General features: G+C 37.4%; 1 protein-coding gene across 5 annotated transcripts in view; it reads left to right on the plus strand.

Annotated features, from left to right (window-relative positions):
* The window catches only part of ELMOD2 (ELMO domain containing 2), a 28,129-nt gene that overhangs the window by 3,478 nt on the left and 5,011 nt on the right, over positions 1-19,640 (plus strand). For all 5 annotated transcript variants that reach the window (XM_081540665.1, XM_081540664.1, XM_081540661.1 and 2 more), the window contains exons 4-8: positions 4,243-4,340; positions 6,146-6,275; positions 8,706-8,839; positions 10,932-11,000; positions 11,836-11,969. In XM_081540665.1, coding sequence (XP_081396791.1) covers positions 4,243-4,340; positions 6,146-6,275; positions 8,706-8,839; positions 10,932-11,000; positions 11,836-11,969 — 565 coding nt within the window. The remainder of the gene's footprint in view (positions 1-4,242; positions 4,341-6,145; positions 6,276-8,705; positions 8,840-10,931; positions 11,001-11,835; positions 11,970-19,640) is intronic.

Consider the following 19,640-nt stretch of genomic DNA (forward strand, 5'->3'; position numbering starts at 1 on the left):
GGCTCATATATGGGTCGACTGGACAGGCTCATCCTTAAGCTGGTGCCAAGTTCAGGTCTGTTCCAGTTATCTCATTCTGGGATCCAGATTGAAAAGAATCCAGATTGATTCATAGTGAATCGTTGGAGCTCCAACCACACAAACATATTTTAACTTTTCTTGTGTCATGTGCCTAGAGTAAGTTACATGGCCAAGGCCAAGTCAAGGGATGGAGGATACATTATGTTCACCATAAACCCATGTTAGACATGTGGGTATATAATTCAGTTACATGGGAATGAAAAATGAGAGCCAATTATTCAATCTAACACATGCTATACTTCCCTATAGTAGTGCACAGTTTTTTTCCTCTGTATATAGATTAGTTGGTGTGGCAGAGGTAGAGTATGGGTCATCTAGATTCTTGTTTGAATAACATAGTGGATCACAACAAACTGTGGAAAATTCTTAAAGAGATGGGAATACCAGACCGTCTGACCTGCCTCCTGAGAAATCTATATGCAGGTCAAGAAGCAACAGTTAGAACTGGACATGGAACAATAGACTGGTTCCAAATCGGTAAAGGAGTACGTCAAGGCTGTACGTTGTCACCCTGCTTATTTAACTTATATGCAGAGTATATCATGCGAAATGCTGGGCTGGATGAAGCACAAGCTAGAATCAAGATTGCCTGAAGAAATACCAATAACCTCAGATATGCAGATGACATCACCCTTATAGCTGAAAGTGAAGAACTAAAGAACCTCTTGATGAAAGTGAAAGAGGGGAGTGAAAAAGTTGGCTTAAAACTCAGCATTAAGAAAACTAAGATCATGGCATCGGCTTCCATCACTTCATGGCAAATAGATGGGGAAACAATGGAAACAGTGAGACTATTTTTTTGGGCTCCAAAATCACTGCAGATGGTGACCGTAGCCATGAAATTAAAAGATGCTTGCTCTTTGGAAGAAAAGCTATGACCAACCTAGACAGCATATTAAAAAGCAGAGACATTACTTTGCCAACAAAGGTTCATCTAGTCAAAGCTGTGGTTTTTCCAGTAGTCACGTATGGATGTGAGAGTTGGACTATAAAGAAAGCTGAGCACCGAAGAATTGATGCTTTTGAACTGTGTTGTGAGAGAAGACTCTTGAGAGTCCCTTGGACTGCAAGGAGATCCATCCAGTCCATCCTAAAGGAAATCAGTCCTGAATATTCATTGGAAGGACTGATGCTGATGCTGAAGCTCCAATCCTTTGGCCACCTGATATGAAGAACTGACTCATTTGAAAAGATCCTGATGCTGGGAAAGATTGAAGGCAGGAGGAGAAGGGGATGACAAAGGATGAGATGGTTGGATGGCATCACCAACGCGATGGACATGAGTTTGAGTAAGCTTCAGGAGTTGGTGACGGACAGGGAAGCCTGGCGTGTTGCAGTCCATGGGGTCACAGAGTCTAACACGACTAAGTGATTTCACTGTCACTGTACATCTATAACTTTTTTAGATGTTCATATATGTTTGTATTTGGGCGTGATGTACAATGTGGATCTAAAAGTTGGGGTCAAAAAATGTTCACTTACTACTACTGTCTAGTGATACTGATATGAGTTCCTGATTCATGCCAGAAAGAAAATAGACACTGTTAAATGTTGCAAGCTTATCAGTTAAGTTCTGGAGTGTGACCTATAAAATAGGTGCTTTACTAATTTAGTCTTTTATTTATAAATGGTCAGTATAACTCATACATGAATGAATATTGTGGTGGGGAGCAGCTCAGAGTCCTACCTTTTTGTTCAGAATCTTATAGACTCTTCTTTTGTTCAGAATCTGTTTCTCTCCTTCTTTAATGAGGCTGTAGGGATCTAGAGTGTTACCAAATTGCTGATTCTAAAAATTTGTTTATACCTATCCACTTAGCAGCAGCAGCAGCATCCACTCATATAGTTCCTTTAATAACCTGGAACACAGTTTCATGGAGTAACAACATCATAAATTGTAGATGAACATCTGGAGAGATTCTGAAACTAGGAACTCTTTCACAGATCTGTGTAACTATTATTACTAAAATTGATTTTAACATTTTCAGTCATGGAATTTGCTAGTGGGATTTCATGTGTTGTAAAATTATGCCCGAATTAAGTGAGGCTGTATATAAGATGTCACTTTTTAAGAATTCTAGTGCCTTAGTCAAATCCTTGAGCAGAGATTTGAGTGATTGCTATATGTTCAACATTCCATCAGGGTCTTTGGGATATGAAACAGGAAGTAAGGAACAAAATCGAATGTAATTATAAACAGGCATCTGGAGATACAAGAGGTAAGGTAGGCTAAGGTGAAGTGTCTGGAAGCTTTAAGGTAGTAGTTACAAGTTTAAAGAAAATAAAATGTTCATTATCTTTTATCTCCTTTACTGGCTACTAAAGTTCACTAGAGAACTAAACATTAAAATTGTGTTCTTATGATTTTATTATTTAAAAATTGCTAATTGTGTTTTCAAGAGCATACTAAAAAGAAATGGTCAACAAATGGGTGGTTAAATACTTACTGAATTAAATCACAAAAGCTTTGTTTTCTTGAAGTTTTAAATCTAGCATAAACTTGTCAATAAGCTAATGGGCAAAGTCTCATCAGTTTAGACATACAATTTATGGTGTGTGTTGTATCTCATTTGTATACTTCATTTATCAATACTTTGTAGAGTAAAATTGATTTCTGATTTTGTGATATTTCCATTAACCTGCTCTACTTTTTTATTTCTATGAAAAAAGTCTAAATTCAGATTCTGTCACTTCCTTTGACTGTGCAGGTTACTCATTGTAAAAGGAAGGTATTAATATCCACACGGTTGTTTTAAGACTAGGGATTAATATGGAAGCAGTAATATATAAAAATAATAATGTTTTCAAAGTCAGTGAATGTAACTTGCCACATTAACAAAGTCAGAAAAATATGGTCATTTCAGTAGATACTAAAAAAACTGTTTTGACAGAACTTAGTACCCATTCATGGTCAAAAACTCTCAACTAGGAAAAAAGGCACTTCATCGTCATATTAAAGGCTGGCATGATATACAACACTGAAATATTGAATGCTCTGCACCTTCAATTGGTAAAAACTGAGGATGTTTACTCTCCTTTTATCCAGCATTGTGCTGGAAGACCTAAGCAGTTTAGTAAGGCAAAGAAAATAAATCTAAGACATAATGAGTGAAAAGAAATAAACTGTCTTTATTAACAGATGGCATAGTTTATGAGTATAGAAAATCCTAAGAAACCTAAAAATTACTAGCATTATTAGTAAATTATTTTAGCCATGTCATAGGACATAGTATGTTTCTGTATGTTAAGATAAACTTCTGAAAAACAAAAAGAGAAAAATTCCACTTACAGTAGCATCCAGCAGTATAAAATACTCAGGGATAAATTTAATGAAAACTGTGTAAGACTTCCACATTACAACTCCTTTTCCTGAGAGAACTTAAAATGGAAAGATACACTGTATTCATCAATTAGAAGAGTCAATATTGTTATGATGCCAATCCCCAAACTGACCTGTGGATTCAATGCAATTCCAGTCAAAATCCCAGCAAGTTATTTTTGAAAGTTGATACAGAGTTTTAAGGGACCTAGTATAGCCCAAATAGTCTTCTCAAAGAACAAAGTTAAAGGACATATACTATCTGACTTCCAAGACTTTATAGGCAAAGAGATAAATATAACAGGTGAGAGAAGAGAAACAGACCGTATGTAATTTTTAAAAAGAATACGAAAGCAATTCAGTGAGATCAGGAAAGTATTGGAAAACCAATAAAGTGCAGGAACAGCTGGCACCAAATTGGGAGGGTAGGGGGTGGGGAGGCTCTTATCACTCTCTTGTGAAAATTAATTTGATATGGACTTTAGACCTATATTTAAAATGTTAAGGCTTCTCAAAGAAACCATAGGAGAATATACATCTTCTACCATGGGTTAAGCAGAAGTTTCTTTAGAGAAGACATAGCATTACCATTTAATAAAAAAATAGAAAAATTAGACTTCATCAGAATAAAAACTACTTATCAAAAACGCCTTTAAGAAATGAATTGGCAAGCCACAGAGAAAACATTTACAGCATATATATCTGATTAAAGACTTCTATCCAGTAAGGAACTTTTTAGAACTCAGTAATAAAAAGACAGCACAGTTGCCGTTTTGAAAATACTCCTTTTTTTTCCAAGCTATAAGAGATTTTTCTCATACAGCTTTCTTTCACACAAATAGGTTTTACAGAAAGCTACACTTGTTGTTCAGAGTGAAGTGGACAGATGTGTAGAAGATATAATGAAGGAAAAGAATATTAACCCTGAGAAAGATGCCAGGTGTGTGTTTCTACAGTATTCTCATTTATCGTGTGCTTACATCCTGTGAGGTTAAAGATCACACAAAGTTGTGAAACGTTAGAGGTGAAAGGTTTGTGAAAATCATCCAGTTCAATCCTTACACTTCACTCGATGAGGAAGTGAGGTCCAGAGAGGTGAGTAGTAGGAGATCTGAAACCTGTATCTCTGCGTCCCAGGACTTCCCTGGTGGCTCAGACGGTAAAGCGTCTGCCTACAATGTGGGAGACCCAGGTTCGATCCCTGGGTTGGGAAGATCCCCTGGGGAAGGAAATGGCAACCCACTCCAGTACTCTTGCGTGGAAAATCTCATGGACGGAGGAGCCTGGTAGGCTACAGTCCATGGGGTTGCAAAAAGTCGGACACGACTGAGCAACTTCACTCACTCACTGGATCCCAGTCCAGTAAGTACTATTGCCAGTGTATCATCTGCCTTCTCTAAAATAGCTTACCATTACTTTCCCAAAGTTAAATGTAACTTCAGCACCTGTGTCCTTCTTTGTATTTCAAAATTCAGTTCCTCCATCCTCCTCCAGGAAGGTCCTCTGTTACACAGTTAACCCATTGTCCTGTAGTCACTGATTTGCTCTTGCTCCTCCGCAAATGAATTCTGAGTTCCATAAGAGAAGGACTTGACTTATTCCAATTTTGCGTTCTCAGCACAAGTGTATTGAGATAGTAAATATTTAGCAATTTTTTCTTCATTTGGTACTTTCTATGTGGATATTGAGGAAGGAGTCATTTATTTAGGCTGAAACAGGGAAAGGTACAGGAGAGAACTGATGATAATTCCACAGAAGAGGGAACGTTTGAGCTGTACCTCATTGAGTGAGTCAGGGAGGACATTTCATGCAGAGGAAGAGGCTACAAAGCACAGCATCCTTGAGTATCTGGAGATGACAGGGAGTCCTTTGTAGCCAGAGCGTTGGATAGGCGCAGAGCAGAGGTGGGAGAAGTGAGTGGGGTGCGAGATCAGAGACACATTGCAAAAAGACTCACATGTCACATTGAAAAACTTGGATTTGTCCTCTGTTTTTAAGCAAACAAGCTGCATTATCAGATACGTATTTTAGGAAGATGGAGGATGGAGGAAAATTTGAGGATATAGGAGGCTGGTAGAAGGGATAAAGACAAAACAGGAAGCTGAGTCATTTGGACAAGAGATGATGAAGCCATAAATACACCAGGTTAAACAGATATATGATGGGGTCTTTAAAGGACATTTCAGAGCCAGAAGGGATAAGGGACCTTTTGATGAGTTTTTGATGGAGAGGAATGTCAGAACACAGAGCATTCTAGCTTAGGGAACTAGCTTAGTGATTCCGTGAATAGGTTGAGAGATGGGTTGAGAAAGAGCATGCTTCTTCAGGGAAGATAAGCTGTTATGTTCGGGAGAACTGGGAGAACCTGTCATGGTGATGTGTGTTGTTTCTTCCTTGGAAAACCAGGTCTCCTGTTAATATTGGGCAATAAAAATTGGGAAATGTGTGAGATTGCTCAGAGAAAATGTGAAAAGAAGTGAACAAATGGAGGATTTGCACACTTTACAATTTGCAGTTTGCTTTTCCTACGCATCTTGCTCTCTTTCTAGGCCTTGTTCTATCTTATCCTACGTGATAGTTTGTATAATGTTTTGTGTTTTCAGAGGCTCTTGATGCTTATTGTATTCAACTGAAAACTAGAAATTGCTTTCTAAATGGACATATGAACCACAAGCTATGGAAGGTGTTACTTTATTGTGGTAGGAAGGTATGTTTTTTAAAAATAATAATTTTTATCATTTTCAGTTTTAAAATCTGCATGAAGGCATGCTTACTACAGATATCCGGTTATAAACAGCTCTATTTGGATGTAGAAAGTGTGAGAAAAAAGCCGTATGATTCTGATAACCTGCAACATGAAAAGCTGCTTATCAAGGTAAGTTTTTGGCAATCTGTACTTGGAGTGACACTGGAAAATAAATCAGGCTTAAGATAGTAAGGCCTGTGTGCAGTGTCTAGAGGCTTACACAGCTGTCTGATTTCTTTGCCTCTTAGAAAATGTAATCATGCTGGTGAAAGATTTTTCATTAACTATTTTTGTAATTTTATGATAAGAATCAATAAAATATATTCAAATTTTATTTTAATTTTTTTTAATTCTGAAATAAATCATAAACTTAAAAAGGGAGATCTTTTCAACTGAGAAGTATGAGTCCACAAGCTTTAGACTTTTCCCCCCTACGTTTTATAGAATTCCTCATATAAATTAGACATTTTTTCAGCTTCCTCTCAAACTGTGAACATGGAGGTCCCTTTTCAGATCATTACATCAGATCTTTGGGGATTTATGAAACATGCTGAATATTGCCACAATAGATTTAAAAATTAAGGGAGTAAAGAAATTTACTTAGAAACTTCCTATTTCTTATTTCTCGAGTAGAAAGGTCGGTGCACTGCCAAAATGAGATATTAGACCTGGAGCAGGCTTTCCAAATCATCTACTTTAGTACCTTTGTTTGAGGGATGAGTTTAGTTCTGGAGCCTAGAGAAGATGAAGTCATTTGCTTCGGGAAGGTCTTAGAATGATCAGTTCTGGAATAGAAATGAGTCACCTGCCCGTCCACTTCACCTATTCTAATCGTATTTTTTCATGTTTAACGTTAGGGAAGACAGCACAGAGCACCTGGTGTTTAGTTTAGTTATAAACTAAAAGTGCTGTGGAAAGAAACATCATTCCAGTAAGAGAGTATCTAAATAACGGTGAGAGACAAGTTTAAAAACAACACAACTTTTTCCTTGTTTTCAGAAAGAGTATAAATATGCACTTCGCTGTACTTTAAAAATAAAACTTGATTATGGCAAAGAGGATAATAAAACGACTCAAAGGACTTTTGCTGCAGGTTGAGTTTTTATGTTTCAGGTGTTAGCATAGTACCTGACACTCACTGAGGCTGGACTGCTCTTTATAACCTTCTCATCATCATTATTCCCTTAACTTCAGACCCTCTCTACACCATATCTTCTCTTAGAGGAGTAAGACCCAAGTCCTAGCATTTCAGTCAGGGGAATGTTCATCATGGTGATTCATCATGAAACTCACTGAAAGGTGAAGAGCTAGTGGCTGGCAGTGAGTCACGCAGCCTCACACAAACTCAGCAGGGTCAGGGGCTGAGGAGATCCATGTCTCTTTAAGTGAAGTCTAAGGGGCACCTTCACTAAAGTTAACCAGTGTTTTAATGTTTAGAATCCAGAGTTCCATGCTGGCCTATGAAATCAGAATCTCCAGGGGTGAAACCCAGAAATATTATATTTACACATAGTAAATTTTGAATATTAGTGGTCTTACCTTGTCTCTCACCACATCATTGTGGGCCTCATTCTTGGCATAGTCAAATGCTGGCTGAGCTCATGGCGAGACGCTAAGGTGAGCAGATGCATGTGTTAGTAATGAGAGGAGGGACCAGAGAAAACCCAGTCTGATGACTGCGTTAGCTTCAGGGCCAGAGTCCTGACCCTGTCTTATAGTAAGGTCACAAAGTCTTCACATTTCATTCTAGGTAACAGGATACTCCTTTCATTAGGAGTCCCTTACTCAACAATGCCTGAAATGATAGTGAAATGGGGAAAAAAAAAATGCAAGTATTTCTGTTTTGCAAGTTTTCACAAACTTTCTTATCAACTTTTGTTAAGTCTGTTTTGTTTGATGACTTGTGGTGTTGAATTTGGAAAATGATTTTTTTTTTTTAACTTTAGTTTGCATTGAGTTTGTTGCTATCCAATAGTTGATAGCTGTTCTTAAATCCTCAGTCTTGAGGAATATATTTACTTATAGACAAGTCATACTTTTTTCTTTTAAAACTATGAAAATTTGTAAAAATAATGATCATATACTTTTTAATATTATAAGTATTGTTTCTCCATGATCCCCTCCCTATCTCAGACTTGTATTCCTTCTGACTAGGGACTAATCACCTGCCATTAGAATAAAACCTACTTAAGAATATAGTGTTTGAGGCAAGGGCCAAGTGCCTAGCACTGTGTTCTTCTCAAGGAAGCAATTTACCAATTCTAGTGTATATGTGTTACTTAGTAAGTAAAGACATCTCATTGTTTTAGATTTCTGTGTATTTGTTACCTTTTCACAATCTGTTGTTCTTTATATCAATCTTTTATATTGGAATAAGTGTGCTATGTTTTTTAGGATAACTGAAACATTCTCTATAGTCTTTGTTGGGCCTGTGATTTGTCTACAAAAGTAGTTTAATTGAAAGTATTCAGCTTACCAGTATATCAGCTGTGAGAAGGAAAATGTCTTCGTAATTAAGAGCATCACTATTGTTTGTAATATGGAAGCATGTTTATACAGCTTTGGAATCTTCTAATGCCCACGAAAAAGTTGAAGGCTAGAATCTCCAAGCAGTGGGCTGACATTGGTTTCCAGGGTGATGATCCCAAAACAGACTTCAGAGGCATGGGCATGCTTGGATTAATCAATCTTGTGTAAGTGAAAATAAACTTTCTTTTCTTCTCTAAATGAAATTCCATGTAATCGCCAATCTTGTTTAGTTTTAGTAAGAATTAATCTGGTTGTTTCATACTACCTCGGAGTTTTAGTAGCTGCAGTGCTGTTAGTATTTACTAATATGCTGGCAAAAATTTGAAGATGTTGGCCATATGCTGTATGTGTGTGTGTGTGTGTGTGTGTGTGTGTGATTTCTTTACTTACTAACTTTTCCTCTTTCTCTGTTAGCTTTTAAGGAATTGTATGTACTCTTTTCCTGCTCTTCATATCCTTTTGCCTCTTCTCACTTGGCTCTCTGATTCCATTTTAGGAAACATAAGCGCACAAGATGAAAATAAAGCCTCTTCACACTTATTCTTCACCATCTGTGACAAGTGATCTAAATCCCTGACTTTTCAGAGCCTATATGAATTCTCTCTTGTTTTTCTTTTTTAATATTTATGCTTGGGCACATATGTGAAATCTCAAAATATGTAACTAAAATCAGAATTGATAACCAACTCTATTTTAGAAATTAACCTGGAAGATTAATATGGATATGAATGTGCACATGGAGATATTCTAGTGTTTGGGCCTGTCCTTGAGTAGTGATTTATAGGCTTATAAAATGCCTAGGGTTGGAACCCTAACCATAACAAAGTTCATATAATTGTTACTGTGAAAGAATTAATCCCCAAACTGAGCTAATTTATGTTCATATTGAGGAAAAAAAAAAAAAATCTAGATCAATATGGATAAGGCTATTTGGGAGGAAAATAGAAGATATAGTAGGGCTTTGATATTTACAGATTTTTTCCAGTAACAAAAGTATTTAATTTTCTGTAATACCTAAATTTATGAGTATGAAAGTTCCCTATATGTCTACTTTTCAAAAATAAAGCACAATAGTCTGAAAAATCATGATAATAATAATTACAAAAAAAAGAGATTGCCAGTATTCCACTTTGATAAACAGAAACTTGAATTTAAGTAGAATAAATGCAGTTTGTTTTCACTTGGGAAAATTCTAAAGTATTTTAAAATTTATTATTGTTCCAAACACATAGATCTTTTATTTTTAGCCTTTAAAGTCCATCTTCTTTTCTTGGTACTTGTAAACTACATAGATAATTGGAGCTCAGTTAGATACACATTCTTCTGATGTTTCCTTTCTTAATTTTTGCTGAGTAACCTTGCTTTTGGCTCATTTCCTTAGAAATCAAGATTTTTCAGCACTTGTCAGAAGATAATTTAGCTTAAAACTTAAATAATTTAATAGGATTTGATTCAGTTCTGTGGTAAGGGATTCTGATAGACCTTTAAATAATTTGCAGATATTTTTACTTTATTTAGAGCTAGTAGCTACTAATTTGAAACATGACTGAGATCCAGATATATTGTTTGATGGCCATTGATGTACTAGAAATGGTTGAAAATATAAAATTAGCTCTGACTTCTCTAAAAGATTTGGTCTATAAGAACTCAAAAGAGGTTCCATTAGTACACACCAACAGGATGTATGAGCCTTTATATATTTCTCTTCTGTACCTACTAATACTTCTGTTTTATGGCCAGTATTTTAGTTCTACCACTCATCAAGGAGAGTTTTGTTTTTGTTTATGTTTTTGTTTGGTTTTTAAACAAAAGGAAGGCTATTGACTTTCTTCTGATTGCATTGACAATGGCATTAAGCAGTACAGACTTAAGTTACAACAGAAGGAATGAACTCAGGTGAAAGGAAGTGTCCCAAGAGGTGGACAGTGACTATTTTATAAAAAATGTGGAACAAACAGAATTCTGGATTTTCCTTAAGATAGGTAAAAAAAAAAAAAAAATCTCTTTTTGGATCATTTTTTTGTCAAAATACTTCAAAATCTAGCAAAGGACCCATATCCTATACTAGATAGACCTGATGGCTCAGAATTAAGTTTTGATTGAGAAGCATCTCAGAGTCACTAAAGGATTTGAGATGGAGATTGGGGTACTTTTGGCAATAGGACTGTCATTTTGACAGTAGCTTTTAAAATTGCTTCTGGGTATCTTCAGTTTGAATGGCATGTTAATTTTGTTATTTTTCTAAAACTTTTTCAGGTATTTCAGTGAAAATTACACCAGTGAAGCTCATCAGATTCTTTCCCGTTCAAATCATCCAAAATTAGGGTAAGCTGGATATATTAAAGAAACTGTAAACTCTTGAATTTAAGTTAATTAGAAGATCTGAATTTGAATGTATTTCAGGGTATTTTTCTAATTAGATTATTTTAGTTAATAAGTTTATAAATAATACTGCATGACATTATTTTAATATATGTGATCGTAAACTAATTTGGTATGTATTTCAGTTATTTTTATCACAAGATATAGTTTATCTATAAAATGGAAATAAGGACCTTTTAAAAGTTTTCTGAGGAAGATTTGAAAATGAGAATGGGAAATGGCTTTGAAATAGGAATAGGAAAATGAGAAATAACTTTGAAATTTGTGAAGTGAAATGTAAATTGGTATTATTAGCTTTGTTATTGTTCAGTTGCTAAGTTGTGTCTGATTCTTTGCAATTATTAGCTTTATCATTATTTATTTTTATATTTCAATGATACCTATCTTTGAAAAGCATTATATTGATAACAGTATTACATCATAGAAGTAAATACCCTGATAATGAGAAACCATCAGATTACCCAGTGTATTTTAGAAATCAATGAGGGTGTATGTAGTACTCTTTTGGATTTTTTTAAGAGGATTTTGGTTTTAGATATTCATGTGACCAGAGCTTTATTTTCATGTTTTAGATTAGATCCAGAAAATCAATAGGCTCTAAAGAACAAAAATTTTTAATCAGTTCTGGTTTACTTTCTTAATATGTAGAAATTATTTTAAATTCAATACTGTGTTAGAAGTTAATCACAGTAACATTTTACTAATTCCTTGCATAGTTTAAAATTTACTTTATGAACTATTTGGCTAGGTGGGATAACTGGTAATGTTTCTGACATAGGTATTCTTATGCAATAGTTGGAATCAATCTTACAGAGATGGCTTATAGCTTACTGAAGAGTGAAGCTTTGAAGTTTCACCTCTATAACTTTGTTCCTGGTATACCAACAATGGAACACTTTCACCAGTTTTATTGTGAGTATTGAAATGAGTTAAAAGTAGATATTTCTAAGAAAATTTTTAAATCCTTTGTAAAGTATATATATGTATACACACATACTTAATATATAATGTTATACATGTAGTATATAATATACTGCCTCGATCAAATATATAATGTGTACTTGTCATTTTACTATTTAGTATCTTTGAAAAACAAGATAATGGAATATGGGTTTCCAAGAGTATTTTGTACTTCATTGTATATATTTGCTGATGTAAAAAATTCAGTGAGGCAGTTTTTTTACATGTATGCAAATTTAGTATTTATGCAGTTTTTCTGTAGACATTCATTTTCCAGTCAACTACAGATGAATTTTTCTTCTTATGTAGTGGTTAATGAATGCTGTTGAATCAAGGAGAGATAGATCATTTGGTTACTCTTGTAAGAAAGTTTAAAGGAATGTTTCACACCCACCCCTTATTTCAAGACCAGGTTTTTTGTGTGTTAGGTTGGGGCTATCTAGTAACTCTTCCTAAAGCAATCATGTTAAAACTTTTCCTTTAACTTTTATTTTAATGATACTTGAATCTTGAAGGTTTAATTTGAATAAATGCATCTTTTGAAGATATTGCTCAGAAGCAAAGAATTCAGATTTAGCCTGGCTTCATACTCTCCTTTTTCTTGAACTTTTTGTGTCTTTAGATAGGATATAGGATATAGGAAACTACTTAGATACTAAGGGTCCAGATGATAACATCTTCATCCATTCTCAAAGGAGTCATCCAGGTCTCCATTTCCATAACCTCCCCTGCCTTTTACTAATCCCTAATTTTCAGGTTTGTCTCCTTCCTTAATTTCTCTTGAATTTGTCCGCCTATTTCTGTCCCATTGTAGCTGTAATGTTACTTTGTTACTAGGTTACTGTCATAGCCTTTTCCCTAGTCTTTCAGTCATGACCCTCTTCTAGATGTCCACATTGAAAGTATAGTTATTTAAAATGAAAATCTAGTCATTTTCTTTCATCTTGTTACTGAAAAAATGTTTTTCCCTCCTCTAGTCTTGTTTGATGTCTTCTCCTAAATCTCTCACTGACTTTGTGCAAAGGGCTGAAACTCCTGGGACTTGGCCAGCTGTCTCCAGATTATTTATCTTCTCTATGAAGCAGCTTGTATAATGCTGCTTGTTGAACACAAAAACAAATAGAAGAAGAAACAACCAAAAGTACCCCCCTCAGCATTTTACCATATTTAAATAAATGTGTTCGAGTGACAAGTGGGAACGCGGTACAAAATGAACTCGGTCCAATATTTTTCCCCTGCAGAGGGATAACTGGAGCATCTTTTGATAGTGTTGCTTACAGTGCTTTCAACACCAGCATCTTCTTTGGCTCCTGACTAGGAAGATTATCAAAGTAATACGTGAGGTGGCAAAGTTGTTATAGGACCTTCTCAGTTGCCTTGTTTCTATCAGTGAGATCCGTAAGACCTGTGGATCATCGAGGAAGCAGTGAAGCTAATGTTTTTCAAATTTCTTGAAACATTTAAAGCAAACACACACACATAAAGGCACACATATACTCATCTTTTACACAAAAGTTTCCCCCTCAGAATTGACATTCATGTCTTAGTTAAGGTTGTGCTCTTATTCAGTTCAGTTCAGTTTAGTCACTCAGTCGTGATCCCATGGACTGCAGCACGCCAGGCCTCCCTGTCCATCACTAACTCCTGGAGCTTACTCAGACTCATGTCCATTGACTCAGTGATGCCATCCAGCCATCTCATCCTCTGTCATCCCCTTTTCCCCGCTTCATTCTTTCCTAGCATCAGGGTCTTTTCAGTTGAGTCAGCTCTTCTCATCAGGTGGCCAAAGTATTGGAGTTTCAGCTTCAACATCAGTCCTTCCAATGAACACCCAGGACTGATCTCCTTTAGGATGGACTGGTTGGATCTCCTTGCAGTCCAAGGGACTCTCAAGAGTCTTCTCCAACACCACAGTTCAAAAGCATCACTTCTTCGACGCTCAGATTTCTTTATAATCCAACTCTCACATCCATACATGACTACTGGAAAAACCATAGCTTTGACTAGTCGGACCTTTGTTGGCAAAGTTATGTCTCTGCTTTTGAATATGCTGTCTAGGTTGGTCATAACTTTTCTTCCAAGGAGCAAGCATCTTCTAGTTTCATGGCTGAAATCACCATCTGCACTGATTTTGGAGCCAAAAAATATAAAGTCTCTGTTTCCATTGTTTCCCAATCTATTTGCCATGAAGTGATGGGAGTGAATGCCATGATCTTAGTTTTCTGAACGTTGAATTTTAAGCCAACTTTTTCACTCTCCTCTTTCACTTTCATCAAGAGGCTCTTTAGTTCTTCTTTGCTTTCAGCCATATATGTGGTATCATCTGTATATCTCAGGTTATGGATAATTCTCCAGGCAATCTTGATTCCAGCTTGTGCTTCATCCAGTCCAGCATTTCTCATAATGTACTCTGCATACAAGTTAAATAAGCAGGGTGGCAATATACAGCCTTGATGTACTCCTTTCCCAATTTGGAACAAGTCTGTTAGTCCATGTCCAGTTCTAACTGTTGCTTCTTGACCTGCATATAGATTTCTCAGGAGGCAGGTCAGACGGTCTGGTATTCCCATCTCTTTAAGAATTTTCCACAGTTTGTTGTGAACCACACAGTCAAAAGCTTTGGCATACTCAATATAGAGCAGAAGTAGATGTTTTTCTGGAACTCTCTTGCTCTTTTGATGATCCAGCAGATGTTGGCAATTTGATCTCTTGTTCCTCTGACTTTTCTAAATCCAGCTTGAACATTTGGAAGTTCACAGTTCACGTACTGTTGAAGCCTGGCTTGGAGAATTTTGAGCATTACTTTGCTAGCGTGTGAGATGAGTGCACTTGTGCGGTAGTTTGAGATTCTTTGGCATTGACTTTCTTTGGGATTGGAGTGAAAACTGACCTTTTCCAGTCCTGTGACCAGTGCTGAGTTTTCCAAATTTGCTGGCATATTGAGGGCAGCACTTTCACAGCATCATCTTTTAGGATTTGAAATAGCTCAACTGGAATTCCATCACCTCCAATAGTTTTGTTCGTAGTGATGCATCCGAAGGCCCACTTGACTTTGCAATCCAGGATGTCTGGCTCTAGGTGAGTAATCACACCATTGTGGTTATCTGGGTCATGAAGGTCTTTATTGTATAGTTCTTCTGTGTATTCTTGCCACCTCTTATTAATATCTTCTGCTTCTGTTAGGTCCATACCATTTCTGTCCTTTACTGTGCCCATCTTTGCATGAAATGTTCCCTTGGTATCGCTAATTTTCTTAAGCGATCTCTAGTCTTTCTTGTTCTAGTGGGAAAGATCTCTAGTCTTTCTATTTTTTTGCAATGATTGCTGAGGAAGGCTTTCTTATGTCTCCTTGCTATTCTTTGGAACTCTGCATTCAAATGGGTGTATCTTTCCTTTTCTCCTTTGCCTTTCACTTCTCTTCTTTTCACAGCTATTTGTAAGACCTCCTCAGACAACAGTTTTGCCTTTTTGCGTTTCTTTTTCTTGGTAATGGTCTTGATCCCTGCCTCCTGAACAATATCACGAACCTCTGTCCATAATTCTTCAGGCACTCTGTCTATCAGATCTAATCCCTTGAATCTATTTGTCACTTCCACTGTATAATCATAAGGGATTTGATTTAGGTCCTACCTGAATGGTCTAGTGGTTTTCCCTACTTTCTTCAATTTAAGTCTGAATTTGGCAATAAGGAGTTCATGATCTGAGCCACAGTCAGCTCCCTGTCTTGTTTTTGCTGACTGTATAGAACTTCTCCATCTTTGGCTGCAAAGTATATAATCAATCTGATTTCAGTGCTGACCATCTGGTGATGTCCATTGTGTAGAGTCTTCTCTTGTGTTGTTGGAAGAGGGTGTTTGCTATGACCAGTGCGTTCTCTTGGCAAAACTCTGTTAGCCTTTGCCCTGCTTCATTCTGTACTCCGAGGCCAAATTTGCCTGTTATTCCAGGTATTTCTTGACTTCCTACTTTTGCATTCCAGTCCCCTAAAATGCAAAAGAACATCTTTTTGGGGTGTTAGTTCTAGAATGTCTTATAGGTCTTCACAGAACGATTCAACTTCAGCTTCTTCAGCATTAGTAGTTGGTGCATAGACTTTGATTAATGTGATATTGAATGGTTTGCCTAGGAAACAAACAGAGATCATTCTCTTGTTCTTTAGATTGCATCCAAGTACTGAATTTTGGACTCTTTTGTTGACTATGATGGCTACTCCATTTCTGTAAGGGATTCTTGCCCACTGTAGTAGATGTACTGGTCATCTGAGTTAAATTCACCCATTCCAGTCCATTTTAGTTCGCTGATTCCTAAAATGTTTATGTTCACTCTTGCCATCTCCTATTTCCCACTTACAATTTGTCTTGATTCATGGACCTAACATTCCAGCAACATGCCATATTGCTCTTTACAGCATCAGACTTTACTTCCATCACCAGTCACATCCACAACTGGGTGTTGTTTTTGCTTTGGCTCCACCTCTTCATTCTTCTGGAGTTTTTTCTCCACTGATCTCCAGTAGCATATTGGGCACCTACCAACCTGGGGAGTTCATCTTTCACTGTCCTATCTTTTTGCCTTTTCATACTGTTCATGGGATTCTCATGGGGTTCTAGGGAACATTTCATGCAAAGATGGGCACAGTGAAGGACAGAAATGGTGTGGACCTAAGAGAAGCAGAAGATATTCAGAAGAGGTGCAAGAATACACAGAAGATCTATACAAAACAGATCTTCATGACCCAGATAATCACGATGGTGTGATCACTCACCTAGTGCCAGACATCCTGGAATGTGAAGTCAAGTGTGCCCCAGGAAGCATCACTATGAACAAAGCTAGTGGAGGTGATGGAATTCCAGTTGAGCTATTTCAAATCCTAAAAGATGATGCTGTGAAAGTGCTGTACTCAATATGCAAGCAAATTTGGAAAATGCAGCAGTGGTCACAGGACTGGAAACGGTCAGTTTTCATTCCAATCCCAAAGAAAGTCAATGCCAAAGAAGGCTCAAACTACCACACAATTGCACTCATCTCACACGCTAGCGAAGTAATGCTCAAAATTCTCCAAGCCAGGTTTCAGCAATAAGTGAATCATGAAATTCCAGATGTTCAAGCTGGTTTTAGAAAAGGCAGAGGAACCAGAGATCAAATTGCCAACATCTGCTGGATCATCAAAAAAGCAAGAGAGGCCCAGAAAAACTTCTACTTCTACTTCTACTTTATTGAGTATGCCAAAGCCTTTGGCTGTGTGGATCGCAACAAACTGGAAAATTCTTAAAGAGATGGGAATACCAGACCACCTGACCTGCCTCCTGAGAAACCTGTGTGCAGGTCAAGAAGCAACAGTTAGAACTGGACATGGAACAACAGACTTGTTACAAATAGGGAAAGGAATGCATCAAGTCTGTATATTGTCACCCTGCTTATTTAACTTATATGCAGAGTACATCATGAGAATCGCTGGGCTGGAAGAAACACAAGCTGGAATCAAGATTGCCGGGAGAAATATCCATAACCTCAGATATGCAGATGACACCACCCTTATGGCAGAAAGTGAAGAACTAAGGAGCCTCTTGATGAAAGTGAAAGAGGAGAGTGAGAAAGTTGGCTTAAAACTCAACATTCAGAAAACTAAGATCATGGCATCCTGTCCCATCACTTCATGCCAAATAGATGGGGAAACAGTGGCTGACTTTATTTTTGGGGGCTCCAAAATCAGTGCAGATGGTGACTGCAGCCATGAAATTAAAAGACACTTACTCTTTGGAAGGAAAGTTATGACCAACCTAGACAGCATATTAAAAAGCAGAGACATAACTTTGCCAACAAAGGGTCCGTCTAGTCAAGGCTATGGTTTTTCCGGTAGTCATGTATGGATGTGAGAGTTGGACGGTAAAGAAAGCTGCGTGGCGAAGAATTGATACTTTTGAACTGTGGTGTTGGAGAAGACTCTTGAGAGTTCCTTGGACTGCAAGGAGATCCAACCAGTCCACCCTAAAGGAGATCAGTCCTGAGTGTTCATTGGAACGACTGATGTTGAAACTGAAACTCCAATACTTTGGCCACCTGATGCGAAGAGCTGACTCAATTGAAAAGACTCTGATGCTGGGAAAGATTGAAGGCAAGAGAAGAAGGGGACGACAGAGGATAAGATGTTTGGATGGCATCACCGACTCAATGGACATGAGCTTGGGTAAACTCCAAGAGTTGGTGATGGACAGGGAGGCCTGGAGTGCTGCAGTCCATGGGGTCACAAAGAGTCGGTCGTGACTGAGCAACTGAACTGAACTGATGGGGTTCTCAAGGCGAGAATACTGAAGTGGTTTGCCATTCCCTTCTCCAGTGAACCACGTTTTGTCAGAACTCTCCACCGTGACCCGTCTGCCTTGACCCTACAAGACGTGGGTCATAGTTTCATTGAGTTAGAGAAGGCTGTAGTCCATGGGATCAGTGTGGTTAGTTTTCTGTGATCGTGGTTTTCATTCTGTCTTCCCTCTGATGGAGACAATAAGAGGCTTACAGAAGCTTCCTGATGGGAGAGACTGACTGAGGGGGAAACTGGGTCTTGTTCTGGTGGGCGGGGCCATGCTCAGTAAATCTTTAATCCAACTTTCTGCTCTTATTAGAAGAAGCATATTCTAACGGGAAGATAATTTGAAACCTTATCTTTTGAACATAGGTACCTTTCTTTGTTGGGAGATTGAGTCCAATTCATTTGCACAAGTCAGTTCCAAGGTCATAGTTTCTATCTAAAAGAAAGAACTCTGTAAAGAGATTACCTTTCGCGTTGTTTATTGCCCTGTGATCTGTGTCTGTCTCTGCTCTCCTCCTTATCCCTCCTGCCATTTTGTTGTTACCATCTTTCATGGACACGACTGGAAGCAGCAAGTGGTAATTAGCTTCTTAGTTCTGTTGTCACCTTTGTATATCTAACATGTAAGCACATAGTCACTGCCATCCTGGGAAGTCACCAACCATTGGTTTGGAGGTTCCAAAAAGTTAACTCTTAAATTTGTATAATAAAAAGGTTATGACTGTTAGTAGCTTTATTGAGGTGTAATTTATATACCATAAAATTCACCTGTTTTAAGTGTACAGTTCAATGAGTTTTAGTAAATTTACTTAGTTGTACAACTGTCACCATACTCCAGTTTTAGAACATTTGTATCACCCCAGTAACATCCCTCATACCAGTTAATTCCTGTTCCTGTGGTTCTCCTATTTTTAATCCCTGTGGGAAAACCTCAAGTGCCCCTGCAGCTTTGGTTAGGGACAGTAGAAGCATACAGGGAATTGTAAGTTTAGAAATTTTGTATGGTATTTCTGTCAAGTCTGGTGTTTTAAACTCCTGGAGTCAAAGAACAATAGAGGTGCTTTATAGAAACAACTCTTTTCTATCACTGTCTCCCAGGCTTTAGGAGTTTTATGCCATTTATGGGCCTGTCAGCATTCTAGAATTTTGGTATCATCCCTTGCAGTTTCCTCATGTCTCATCAAGTCAATTTACAGTCTCAGTTTTTTTGAGTCAGTCTTTTTCTGCCACCAGTTTACATTATAACAACCTCACTCCGAAACAAGAAACCACTAGTGTTTTACCCTTGAGCAGCTGGTTCTAGACTATGTAGTCGT

The sequence above is a fragment of the Giraffa tippelskirchi genome, chromosome 11, assembly GCF_054371585.1.
Source record: "Giraffa tippelskirchi isolate mGirTip1 chromosome 11, T2T-mGirTip1v1.2.pri, whole genome shotgun sequence".
NCBI lineage: Eukaryota > Metazoa > Chordata > Mammalia > Artiodactyla > Giraffidae > Giraffa > Giraffa tippelskirchi.